A 14,304-nucleotide genomic window follows, 5' to 3' on the forward strand; every position below is an offset into this window, starting at 1 on the left:
CAAAATATGTCATACTCCATCAGCTGTTAATTAAGTCAGTGCAAAAAAAACGTCCTACGAAGAAACTTTTATAAACAAACCTATATTTATCCTAGGCATAAAATATTTATTTAAATGTATTTACCAATTAGAGACATTTTTGGCATTAATATTAAAAATTACATGAGAAATTCTACTTATATTTTATAGCAACACCTTCAAAATCCTGTAATTGTGTGTTGCCTGATATAATATTATCAACATGAACATTGTACACAATCTACATTTTTATTACTGCTTTGTGTAGGAATCACAAGCTTAATTATAATGTAATAACTTTATTTTTCATTGGAGTACATTTCTATAATAACGCTCTATTGAGCTAACATTTACTATTAAAAGAACTAGTATTAAGAATATAGCTTATCAAAATAACATAATATTATACATTTAGTGACCTTGATTGCAAGCAACAGCTGTCAGTGTTCAGTGTTGAATGAACCTAACCAAGTTGTGATATGTGAATTATTGAAATGTGAAATGAAAACAGTTTGTAATGTAATATTTCAACATGCGAAACGTGGAATCACATCTTTTAGAGGATAAAATGGACGAAGCGGTCACGCATTATATGAATTCACACCAAACACCGGAGGTATAAAAAAAAAAAATTTTAAGCGAATTGTTTTCATTATGATAATTAACTAATTGCCTTTGATTTAAACTAGGTACAAAACTGACATAACTTTAGAGTGAATTCATTAATTAACTCAGCGTTCTTTGTTTTACATATTCATATTAATTGAACTCAACATTTTATTTTATTGTATTTAGGTTTTTATATTAATGTTTGAATATGTTTCTTATGAAAGTAAGATAAACCAAGGATATATAATCAGATTGTCTTATCGATATACATAAAAAATCTATTTGTTGATAAAACTTATGGATACAGTAAAATTATTAAAAATAGAGTAATATCACTACTTCCATCATATCCGTTATTTTAATCTTTTTCAAGTAGGATATTTTAATAATATAGTATGTTGTTATACAAGTTGTATATAAGTATGAATGGAATTTTTTGTTGAGTTCGACTGACTCTTAAAATAATGATACATATTCATTGAAGGAACTTGAATGTGAATAAATGTTTTATTTATATTCATTTTTCTATATTAGTATGTTCACTCTTTAATATCTTTATATTATTTTGTTGGGTAGAGTTTGAGGTACTTGTTACTCTTATTAACTGATTTAATTACATATGGATGTTAAGCATATGTAATTAAATTGAAAAATAAGAGTAACCAATAAATTTCTTGCTGGTTCTTTTCAAAAGAATCTACAGTCCAATGCAGTGGTAACTTTCTATTTGATCAAATCATACAATATGCCGTTACTAAGTTCATTTGACAGTAATAGCCGGTAAATATAATATATATACTCCAAAGAGCTCTTCTGTTATAGACTAAATATATTATATAAGCTAGAAGATTCTGCCACAATACTGCTTAAGTATAGTTTGCTGCTACAAAAACAACAACATATACAACTATACATTTATCAGAATTTTATTCATCACCAATCATAAAAAAAATGTGAAAAGTCAGTTGTACTTATGCATCTTTAATTAATACTCACACATTATTATCACAAACAAATAAAGCATGTCTTGTGTATTTATTTTTAGAAAATAATAATGATTTATATTTTTATAACTGTATTTTATAGTCAAAAATATTTTTCTAGGAATAATATATCTAAATATGTTTAATGAATGTATGTAAAATGAGGATTGTGTCTGCAATAAAAAATGTACTAGATTTTTGGGGTAAAGTTATACATGCATTATAATGTTCTATAACTTTACCCATTTAATCAAGAAGACAATATTTGGTACATCTTGTTCTAACCTGCCAAGTGTCAGTTTCGTGTTCTTGTTGAATAATTAAGATTTTAAAAAACATTATTTTAGATAACTTATAAATGAGTACACAAATATATAATAAGTTATGCCTATGTAATAAACACCAATAATTGTAAACAAAATTGTATTGCAGCATCTACCTGGTTTTTATTGTCATGTTTATATTGTCTCTTGAAGTTTTCTTATTTAGACACAGAAAATCTTTTGAAATAAATAAAAGTAATTTTGGGCATGTTGAGTACAATTATAAATGCACACAAATACACACACGCACTCACACGTACGCACGCACAAACACATACACAGACACACCACACACACGGATATACATACAAAAGCACGCATAACAACATACTATTATTAATTGTTTTATATTCCTTCTTGTTTTCACTTGTTTTCTTTCATATATATATATATATATTACTACACCTTTAAAGGTATCTAGGAATCTAATCTAGTGTGCAATGAATTGTCGAGGAATCACTGACACTGATAGTATAATTTATATTAGTTTTGGAGTCAAAGATCTGCCAATAGTGCTGCTAATGTAAATAAAAACCTTAGAGTTAGATAATACTGCAAATAAATTGTGTCCATGTATTTTTTTTTTTGGGTGTGTAAATAAATTATTATTATTTATATAATATAATTTAGCTAATATTTTTTCATGTAATGATGATATAAAATTTTTCACATAACAGTCCGTCCATGTAGATGCCAACTCCTTGGCTCTGAATGTACAAGATGATGGAGGTGGTCGAGTGGTTACTGTCATGCACCCACAGAACTTTCCAACACAAATGTGCAGGTATGTGGTGTTTTTTAAATAAAGACAAAAATGAGACTCATGCATAGGGAGTTTTATTGTTTCTATGATTGATTTTACTGTAAGACTTGTTTATATTTATATTATCTTATTTTGTTTAATAAAATATATGGCAAAACCCTTTTTTGATCCATGTCAAATATTTAATGGATAGCTTAAATACTTACAAAATAGGAGATGTGTGCTTTACTTAAACATGAATATGGAACTTAATTTTCTTCTCAGGCAAGTATCAGTGGGTGAGCAAGTTGGTGACGGTCCATGGGTGGAGGAACTCTTGGACCCTGAAGGTAGACTGGCAGCTCTAGTGGCACACCTTGCACAACATTCTCGCGCTTCCCATCATCAGACACATCCTAATCATCATAAAGTAATTACATTTCTATTGAATTGCATTCTAATTTAATTTACTGTTTTAGTATATTTTGTTGTCAAATGTTTTATGACTGAAACAATTTGAATTATCTGTAATAACTCACTATAGTTGCAGTAATAATTGCAAAACTAAAAACCCCGGAATAAGCCAATAATTATTAGATTTTTCTGTCAGAATATTGACTGTGGCAACACAATGTAGGTTTTCAGAATTAATAGTATTGTACCTCGTAAAGCACGATAATATATAATTGAAATAAATAAATACGTAATTATTTTGTTCTTTCATTAGACTTAAAAATCAAAAAATATTCTCAGGTGCCTTCTGTAAGGAGTGATGTGGACCCATCTGTGATTTTAGACGCGCCAATGAGATTGTTCAATGGACAACCACTGGTAAGATATATTTACATTTATCAATTTACACAGATAAACAAAAAACCTCAATAACAGATAATTAATTTCGATACTGCCTTAATTTACATTAACAATGTAGGTATTGAATTAAATAACAATTCAAGTAGGTCAATTACTTGCAAACGTTTTAAATGCTATCTAAATTTTTTTTTTATTATTTCACTGTTTGTACCGTTTTTTGGGATACAAAATAAGTTTAGTTAGTATAGTTTTTATAACAGGTTTTCTTGGAGGCTTTTATTATACTAGCTTTATTGGAATTTGTTTATGTTATCCAATTTGCAACCGTAATCTTATTAAGTATAAATAATGTTTGGTAAAGTATGGTTAATATCTCTTGCAGTGCCAAAGTGTACGGGTGGTGGTGACCACTTACCATTTGCCGCTCTGCTTTCCTATTTTAATTAATAATTTAAGAATAAAACTTAACATAATGCAAATACAATATGAAAACTTATTGGATTCATTACTGCTAAAATTATTGTACAGTCTGATAAATTAATAGACTATTAATTTCTGTTTTCTTCATAGGATCAACAATCAGATACAATAGTGGTGCAAGTACCACCCCTGCCGACCTTACCACCACTGCAGGACATGAAAAGATGTCCGGACACAGATTGGTTCAATAAAAATAAAAACACATTAAAGGTAATTGGCTATTCAGCTTCATTCTGATAAGCTTAAATAACTTTTAAAAGCTAGGATTACAGTGTACTTAACAGTTTACTTAATGTAGTAGCTTTTCATCATTATAAAAACAAAAAAAAATGAGGATTTATAAAACATCCCTAATGTTGGCCCTTGATTATGGTAGAATAGTTCAATCACCAAAACCAATTTTTTTTAATAACTTATAGCCTTACGAATATAAAAAAGAAAATAACAAGATGTTTGTTTGTTTGTGAAATCAATCCAGAATATTTTATTCTTATGTGTTTTTGATCAAATTTATCCCTGGAAATTATTACTTAATATAATATTATATTTTTAAATTTGAACTTCACTTATGCATATAAAATTCAATAAACGATTACCAATTTTGCTCTTTACCTTCTTAAATTCCTAAGCTTTATAACGCTTATTAGTAAGGTCTTTAGAGTATAACAAATAAGTCGAGAAGCTTTGCTGGGTATGATGACATAAATTATTTATTTATTTTTGTTCCTTGTGAAATATATTTCAAATAAAGAGATTGTTTTCAAAATAATAAATTGACAATTATCTTGTGATTTCCAGGACGACAGTGGGATTCTAACCGAACAGGACGGTCCGGTTCTAGATATCGGAGCCGGAGCCTCCCCCGCGCAAAACAAGCAACAAAGCAAGAAAAGTCTTCCACACAAGAAGAGGATATCCAGGAAGTTGAAACGGACCAATGGAAGCAGTACGCCTCAACAGGTAATTTTTTTAAAGGTAGTATTAAAGATAAGTGTCCGCAGGGCAATGAAACATTGGTGCGCTGTACGACATTTGGCGATAAATATAATTTATTTTACTATCTTCAGACATATCTAAGTATGCACAATTTCAAGCGCATGCACAATACAAGATGCATGTGTATTTATTACATTACTAGTATCTGTACCGAATAAAAATATTATACCTTACACTATTTCACATGTATAACCCGGACACGTATCGGCGCCGGCACACATTCTCGGCGATAGTGTTTTATCTGTGCCCATGAGTATGTGTTTATACGTGTTTAATCATTCGGCGTCCGTGAGTTTCTCGTGCTATATATTAATTGTAGTGTTTTTGTTGTGTCGGCCCTACACCGTCTCCGCGGTGGAAACGACGTCCTCGACTTGCGACATTTCATCGCTGGACGTGCCGTCTGTTCGCGCTTCGCCATCCCGACAACGTCCTAAGCCGAGGTGCGTTCTTGCAAGTGACACCCTTAGGACGTTCGTCTCCATGAGTCACGTGGGCCCCCCTTATTTCTCGGCTGAGTCTCACTACTCGGCCTCCCAACAGGTGACGATGTCCATACCAGTAAAACCACCAGCAATATACAATAAATAGAGAACGTATCTGCTAAGAACGTATTCTTGGGAATATTAATCGATGTTAATGTGTATCTTCTTTTATTCTTCTATTGCAGGACATAGTGGTGATAAATTGCGGAGGCGAGGCCCCGCAGGAAGAGATCTTGCCTGACACATTCGAAACCGTCGCGCCGCACTCGCACGTCACGCACGTTCCGCACGTGTCGCATGTGCCACATGTGACGCACGTACCGCACGTGACGCATGAGGTACGTACTTTGACTATTTCATCGAGTTGCTTGAGCTTAGTTCCGAAAATTTGAATGTCGATCATTATAGATCCATTACCCGTAAGACAGTTTGGGTAGGTACACACTCATCACAAATTCTACGGCCAAACAATATTAGTTACTATTAATATAGTAGTTGTATACCGGTTTGAAAGGTGAGTGAGCCAGTGTGAACTTATTTTACATAATAAAAGTACATATTATTAATGCTTGTACATCTGTAAATTACTTGCGATTTGTATAGACAGACAGCTTTGCTTAATTTCACTATCCCTTACCAGATGTAGCAATGTATAAGTCTAAGACAGTTTTAAGTCTATTATCTACGATAATATCATCAATAAAAGTAAGGGTTATAAAATCTATTCGCATTACAGACATTATGTTTCTCAGATGCGTGCGATGTTCATCTGTCAATTGTGCGGAGAGTTCTATGGTGAAGAACAATTGAAATTTTATCAACATCTCAAACAACATTACGAACCTCACGCCACCATCATCATAGAGAACCCTGTACCTGATCTAGGCATAGATAAGGTAAGACCTAACTTATATACTATCACTTGTATGCCATTACTTATTGGAAGGGCTTTATGAAATGCTGTCTGGGTAGTTACCACCCACTCATCCCATGTTCTACTACCAAACAGCAATAGTTATTATTGTTGTGTTCCGGTTGAATGGGTGAGTGAGCCAGTCAACAACAGACACAAGAGACATAACGTCTTAGTTCCGAACGTTGGTGGCGTATTGGTGATGTAAGGTGGTGGTGACTACTCTGCCTGTCCACCTACCTATAATATAAATAAAAAAACTACTACCAATATTTAATGCGATTAAAGCGCGTACTTGCGATAAAGTGTCCTGTGTTTATCAATACAAAATAGTCTTCACCTACAACAAATAAACTTCTCACGTTTTCAATGACTCGAACAAAATTATTATAATTATTATTAATTACTCAATTTAAAAATAATAATCAATATTTTTTGTTTGAACAGATGACAAACACTTGTATCGTAGACAACGTGGCTACCCTACCGGACTCTATAGTCGAATTGTCTCTAGAAGGAAGTGTGCCAAAGACAATGTACCAATCCATAGACAAACATATACTATATACGACAAGCGATAAAACACTCAATTATACAAGCAACAAGCTGCAGTATTCCGTAGCCAGCATGGATAAGGAAGTACCTGAAGTCGAGAAAGCGGATCTCTACGACTCGTTGGATAAACTAGAGTATTTCTGTACCAAGTGCAATAAATCGTTTCGAAAACAGAAACAGTGTGAAGCTCATATTAAAGAAGCCCATTCTAATCAAAAGGTATGACTTATATGAGAATATTATGATTAATAAATAAATTCCCAATCATTGATATTGGTGCTCAAGAAAACCTATTTTAATACTATTATTAAATCATGTGGTTAAAGGCACTCCTGTCACTGCCACATCACCTTAAAATATATAGCGCTATAACGACCTTTTTACAAATAAGCGACTTACCATATCTCTTATGTATAAGGACAGTAAGATGTGGCTATCGCTTTCATGAATAAGGTATTTATAAAAGTTAAGATGTATGTAAATTATAATTCAAAAGCTCACTTTAAGTATCGGGAACGCTGATCAATATCTAATTCATTTTTTTTATCTGGATTGTAATTGAGCAGTGGCAGTAGTAACATCAATAATATAATTTCTAATCTGTTAAAACAGCTAGAAGATATGGGAGAGTTCAGCGAGCCGGAGGACCTGATGGAGGGGATACACGTGGCGGTAGAGGAGAGCGGCGAGCAGTACGAGCAGGCGCTGTTGCCGCACCTCACCGTGGAGAATGGACACGTGCACCAGGAGCACGTGCGGCACTGGTCAGTACGCTACACACACACAAACTATCCTCTCTCGACCTCCTCTGTCTCGAACATGAGATAGGTTTGTGTATGCTTTAAATTGTTTTCGTGTGATGAAAGACGACATACATTTTTGTCAGTACGATATTTAAAAAATTATTACGATTGTTATAGATTATTATTATACTACGAATCCACATATCTCATATAGTATCTATGACAATCATATCATATGAGATTGTATAGCAGAGGTAAAAGTCCAGAGAGCTAACCGCGAGTGCGCCCGCAGGTACATGCGCAACGGGGCGGGCGCGGGCGCCGCGTCCCCGCTGTGCGCGTGCGGCGGCGCGGGCTACTGCCCCGCCTGCGCGCCGCCGCCGCCCGCGCTCGCCAGCGTCGCCGTGCAGGCCTCGCCCGCGCACCCGCAGCCGCACCCGCACCCGCACCCGCACCCGCACCCGCACCGCGCGCCCGACAAGCACGACGGTAACCAATTTCACTATTCATTTCCTGTTGATGTATATAAGGTTGATGACATAAACTGACCTTTATTAATTTTAAATATTGAATAACTTTTTGATTTATTGTGACATATTTCAGTATAAACATATATATTTATCAGAATCTAATATTATATTCGATGCCCGAGCTAGTTAAGTCGAAAAGGACACCTCGAATGTTTAAGGTGATTTACAAAAATTGACTTTAGTAAACGTTACTTAACAGAGGAAATGCTTCAACCGATCTTCGACACCGAGGAACCACCGGAGGCCTTCCCGGACCAGACGCCCCCGCCGGAGTTGCCGCCTCCCACGTCACACGTCAAAGCCGAGTCGCCGCCAGACCTGAAGCAGGAGAAGAAGAAGAGCAACAAGACGTTCGAATGTATCCAGTGCGGTCGAGTGTTCCAGCATCGTAACAGTCTACTGTATCACACGTTGATGCATAGCGAGAAGCAGCAAGTGTGTCGGGAGTGCGGGAAGAGCTTCTACACCGTTCACGCTTTAAAGGTATAAAGACTTATATTTTGTTATAAACATGGTGGTTTCATTCGTCGACAACGTCGTTGGGTTTTTTGTAGTTGTGTCGGACATTAAAGTAAGATCAAGCGGAACCAAAATGTAAGCAAACAGAATGCAATAATTGACCTGTGTTTTTTATTACAAAATAATTTATAAAATTGTCCCAGTCCACTAATGAATCATCATTTAACTTGTGTGCGTGTGCCCACATAACTACTCTTAGCGTATCAAAAAAACTCGCACTCTAGCAGCTTACATTGTGAGGCGCATCTTCGTGGATTGAACTAATTATATCGTTGGCTTAGAAGAAAGTATCGAGCACTATACGTGCAAAACCTTTTCCATAACCGTACGTGGTCCACAGATACACAAGCGCGTGCACAACGACGACCGGCCGTGCAAGTGCGACGAGTGCGGGCGGGAGTTCCGCCAGTGGGGTGACCTCAAGTATCACAAAGCCTCGCTGCACTCTGACAAGGTGAGAACTTCGGAACTTTACTATTTTTATCTAATTTATTCTTGATCGCTTACATTGTTTTTTTGCTTCCGTATTTTTTTAATAATAGCAGGTTTATTTTTAAGTAACATATATCAAGTAATTTATTAATATTAAAATAATAAATAACGAAGTACCTAATAACGAATATTTACTATTTCTAAGAATTGTTAAAACGGTTTTAATAGTACCATTCTAAATAAGCATATAACTAGTTTCTGTGAAATCCATCACACGACAAACTTAAATATAAAAATCAATAACCGTAACCGTAACAGCCTGTGAATGTCCCACTGCTGGGCTAAAGGCCTCCTCTCCTCTTTTTGAGGAGAAGGTTTGGAGCTTATTCCACCACGCTGCTCCAATGCGGGTTGGTAGAATTCACATGTGGCAGAACTTCAGTGAAATTAGACACATGCAGGTTTCCTCACGATGTTTTCCTTCACCGTAAAGCACGAGATGAATTATAATCACAAATTAAGCACATGAAAATTCAGTGGTGCTTGTCCGGGTTTGAACCCACGATCATCGGTTAAGATTCACGCGTTCTTACCACAGGGCCATCTCGGCTTTTTTTTTTTTTTTTCAATAAACAATTACAAATTTTTATTTTATAGATAATTATTTGTAATATTTATTCAGAAACACTTCAAATGCGAATTCTGCGGGAAAGAGTTCGCCCGACGCTACTCGCTTAACGTACACCGACGGATACACACCGGCGAGAAGAACTATAAGTGCGAGTATTGCAACAAGTCCTTCCGAGCGTCTTCCTACAGGCTGAGTCACATGCGAACTCACACGGGTATGACAATAAAATTTATTTTATTAATTTACCTATTTCAGAATGTATGTTAACAGCAATTATTGTCAGACTCTGAATTATTAATAAAATTAATGCCGAAATTGCAATCGTTAGATATTTTTAAACCGTTTTAGAACTGCGATTTGTGTGGAATTCCAATTTTTGTCACTAGACGGCGCTGTCTTCATTATCGAATAAGTAAAAAAATAATACTCGCACCAATTATACAAATAATACTTTTTAAACTTGGCTTTATTACAGGGAGTAAGCCGTATAAATGTACGCAGTGCGAAAAATGTTTTCGAGTTTCGTACGATTTACAAAGACACATGCATATCCATGAAAAAGTACGTGTTAAGGCCGAAGAACAGAAAAAGGTTAAAGAAGCGAAGGATAAGAAAACCTCTAATACCAAAGTAAATGAATTAAAAGCCGAAGCAAAACTGCCTAAAATCGATCAGAAAAAAACAGAAACTAGGTTACCGATTTTAAAGAGTTTACTAGATAAAAAATCCCCTAAAAATCCCAAAAAATCGCCAAAGAAAGCGCCTAACGTAACAGTACAAAACAGAACAGATGGACAGTTCAACGACGAAATCTTCGACACCAGGCAGGATCCGTACAAGTTTAAAGAAGTATTCGCCAACCCGAAGGAATATCCGGAAATAACGTCTAGATTACAAGAGAGATCAGACGAAAGAGACCTGACTACTCTTAGGGCGATCAAAAGCCAACAGATCTGCGAAACCGAAGAGAGAAATTATAATAGAGAGAATACGGATGGCAAGATGCAAGTTTTTACACAGATTGAAAAGAGCAAAGAGTACAGCGGGCCGATAGTTACCAATGTTGTGTCCTTGAGCGATATCAGGAACCTCGAAAGAGAAGTCGGCCGAGAACCTAGAACAGAAATACACGGGGAAGGTCTCGAAAATGGATTTTTCGAGAAATTGTCTGCCTTCTACAACATACCGGCCGTATGAAAAAAGTTTCGGAAAAGAACCGGTTATCGACCGGTCGATGAACGGACCACTTAGTGAATTTTATTAGTTTTATTACATGATCCCGGATCAGGTTTTTATAAGTGTGTTGGTGTTTAATAATGTCAGTATGTGTGCTACCTAATGCATCTGTGATAGCGTTACTTAATATTGAGGCCAAATACTTATGTGTAAAGCGATTATTTGGATACATTAGTAACCAACGGTAATTAGATATAAAATTTACAACTAAATGTCAAGTTTATAATTGTTGTTGATATCATTCAAATTTACTGACATTAATACGACTCATGACATAGTGAAGTTTTACATTATTTAATGAGGAGTATGCGCATATTTTGGGCCAACCCATAAACCTAACTCTCATAAAACAAAAGTTTATTAAATAATATTTTTTTATTAATAATAGGCTGACCTTTATAATTATGCAGCATTGAGTCCTAATTGTTTTGTCATGTCATGTCATTCATACATGAATAAATAATTTTGCACAAATAAAGACTAAACCATTTGACCAGCATATATACAATAAGTAATATGCATGTAAATAGTGTAAAAATATATCGAATAACCACCGCTTAACGTAATAGTATATTTATATAGTAAAATTTTAAATGTATATTAATAAAGTCGCATAATCAAATAACGTATTTTTAAGTATAAATTAAACTCGAACAATTATTCTGTAAAGTTATTAAAGGTTTCTATACCGTTTGTGAATTTTTTTCACTTTCAATTTATATATAAATATTGTTTTATTTAATTAGATTTAAAACGGTTATAAAGACTTATAAATTATAGCGAACAAAAACATAGGCCTTGCTTATAAACGTTTTTAACGGGTGTTTAGCTAAAATAGATTTATCTCCTTCTGACGTCAATAATTTGACACTTGAAAGAAGAAGACAGCAGCGCTAAATAACATTTATTGGTAAACCGTAATAAATAAATGATGTCGCATAATATTAAATAAATTGTCGCGTCTAATATCGATGTCATAAAGCATGTATTTTGCAATTGTTTTTTTTTATATATTTGTTAACCCAGGCAAAAACAAATCTTGCACGTCCGTCCTTCAGACTGACATATGTCACACCAAAGACGTCAACAAGACGGTCAAAGAATACAGACATAGATGGAATGTAGTCTGTAAGGATTTTATATGCGTACCATGAATTACTTCTTGATCAAAGGCGCTGACGGCAGCTTATCATTTTCGCTCTTGCTTCCACTCGAAGGCTTATTATCATGGCGTCCTTTTCTCCATGACAGTTGATCGATCGCGGGCACGCGGCCTTTTTGGTCGCAAAATAATTGTCTCTAGCGCGCCCCTAAGAACTAGTTTTCTATGTATGTCTGTATTCTTCGCTATGGTGCTCAACGTGACGCGGCGACCGCGTCGAAATCATGTCTTCGTCGTTTACGACAAGACTTCGATATAAATGAATTCAGACTATTTAATAATGAAATTTAAATTATTTTAATGTATATTTTAATTATGATTTAAATAAATGCTTCAACACGGTGAGGCTTCTATGACCCCTTAACTCTAAAGCATTATTTGTCAGTGAATAAAAATATAATTATTAGTATTTATTAGTATTCGTTTTAAATACGATATTTTAAATTCGTGTCAATTTTTGACTATCTATGTGTTGAAAAATTAATATGATAATTTTTTATCTTTATAATATTTTAAATAAATAGTTGGCTTCCAATGTATTTTACTAATGCCAAATGTGAAGAATGACAAATAAATATATATAATACATCAATACTTCAAATTATTATTCATAATTCATTTCCGCAACTATCAAACTATCAAATATTTTTAGGTAGATTAAGTGTCTTTGAAAATATTTTCAATAGTGACAATATTTTAAGTTTCAAAGAATGAAATTATATTGTTTAATCTGCATGTAAAATGAAAATGTTTATGACCAAAATTTAATAAGAGCTCGAATAATAATAACAGTGATTAAAAATGAATCATTGATCCCCCTTCCACTCTCCTCGTCCATATCTACGTTGGCACCATTTGAGAACATCGGCGTTCTATTCACAATTATATTATTTAATTTTACGTTTCCAACTTTGTAAATATTTATTAATTATTTTTTTTATATATAAAAATAAATTAAGTTTCAATGTTAAATATTTGTTTTTGTATATTTAAAAAATTACCTAGTAAAAGTTTTATTAAGATTTTTGTTATCATTAATTATTTTCGTTTCATGAATGTTAAACTTACCATCATTTTATGATAAGAAACCATAACTAACATATAAAATTGGTATTTAATTTACAGGGCCTAGTACATTTTACAGCTACCTGTTAGCAATTACATTTTTAATTTGGCGCCTGACACTATTTCAATACACGTTCACACGCATTTTACACGTTATCGTCTTACGCCCGCTCTACACTTTTCGGCGTGAACGCCCACAAAGCTGTGGAACGCAAGTGTAGATTGTCGACCCTGTTCGAGCCCTTAGTCCCGCTTAAGATTAATTTCTATTAATATAGATAGAATCAAATCAAATCAAATCAACAGCCAATCGTTGTCCACTGCTGAACATAGGCCTCTCCCAAGGTGCGCCAAAGCTCCCTGTCCTCCGCCTTCCGCATCCAGTTGGTGCCCGCCACCTTCTTAAGGTCGTCGGTCCACCTGGCTGGAGGGCGCCCTACGCTGCGCTTGCCGATTCGCGGTCTCCACTCTAGGACTCGTCTGCTCCAACGGCCATCGGTCCTACGACATACGTGACCAGCCCACTGCCACTTCAGCCTGCTAATTTTGCAAGCTATGTCGGTGACTCCGGTTCTTTTCCGGATAATCTCATTTCTGATCTTATCCTTCAAAGATACTCCGAGCATAGCTCGCTCCATAGCACGCTGAGCGACTTTGAATTTGTGGACTAATATATAGAATATGAAACATTATTAATAATATTTTGTTAGATATGGCGTAGTGGTTAGAATACGTGAATCTTAACCGATGATCGTGGGTTCATACCCGGGCAAGCACCACTGATTTTTCATGTGTCATTTGTGTTTAAAATTATTAAAGCGAGGAAACCTGCATGTGTCTAATTTCACTGAAATTTTGCCACATGTGTATTCAATCAACCAGCGTGGTGGAATGAGCTTCAAACCTTCTCCTCTAAAAAGGAGAGCAGAGGGACATTCACAGGCTGTTACTGTTATACTATATAGCTCGCTACGATAGCCAAGTACCACACCGGACGGCCGCGAATCCCTGTCTTGTTTCTAGTAGGGATGAACATTGGACACCTACACCGCCCGACGTTAAACGGTGA

At 34.9% G+C, this 14,304-nt stretch overlaps 1 protein-coding gene across 3 annotated transcripts; it reads left to right on the plus strand.

Annotated features, from left to right (window-relative positions):
• Positions 1-257: 257 nt before the first annotated feature.
• Positions 258-12,773, plus strand: LOC126781654 (uncharacterized). 3 transcript variants are annotated; one of them, XM_050506599.1, is made up of 16 exons: positions 258-308; positions 456-634; positions 2,611-2,717; positions 2,961-3,105; positions 3,429-3,506; positions 4,059-4,178; positions 4,767-4,928; positions 5,635-5,787; positions 6,202-6,345; positions 6,810-7,136; positions 7,530-7,681; positions 7,953-8,149; positions 8,390-8,673; positions 9,050-9,163; positions 9,824-9,986; positions 10,248-12,773. In XM_050506599.1, exons 2-16 carry the CDS (start codon positions 551-553, stop codon positions 10,967-10,969), a joined length of 2,952 nt encoding a protein of 983 aa, XP_050362556.1. In that variant the 5' UTR covers positions 258-308; positions 456-550; the 3' UTR covers positions 10,970-12,773. The 3 variants fall into 3 exon arrangements, with proteins under 3 accessions (XP_050362556.1, XP_050362558.1, XP_050362557.1); XM_050506601.1 differs by lacking the exon at positions 258-308 and having other exon boundaries at positions 565-634; positions 2,624-2,717; XM_050506600.1 differs by lacking the exons at positions 258-308; positions 456-634 and adding an exon at positions 2,399-2,522.
• Positions 12,774-14,304: the final 1,531 nt, after the last annotated feature.

This window comes from Nymphalis io, chromosome 4, assembly GCF_905147045.1.
Source record: "Nymphalis io chromosome 4, ilAglIoxx1.1, whole genome shotgun sequence".
NCBI classification, from domain to species: domain Eukaryota; kingdom Metazoa; phylum Arthropoda; class Insecta; order Lepidoptera; family Nymphalidae; genus Nymphalis; species Nymphalis io.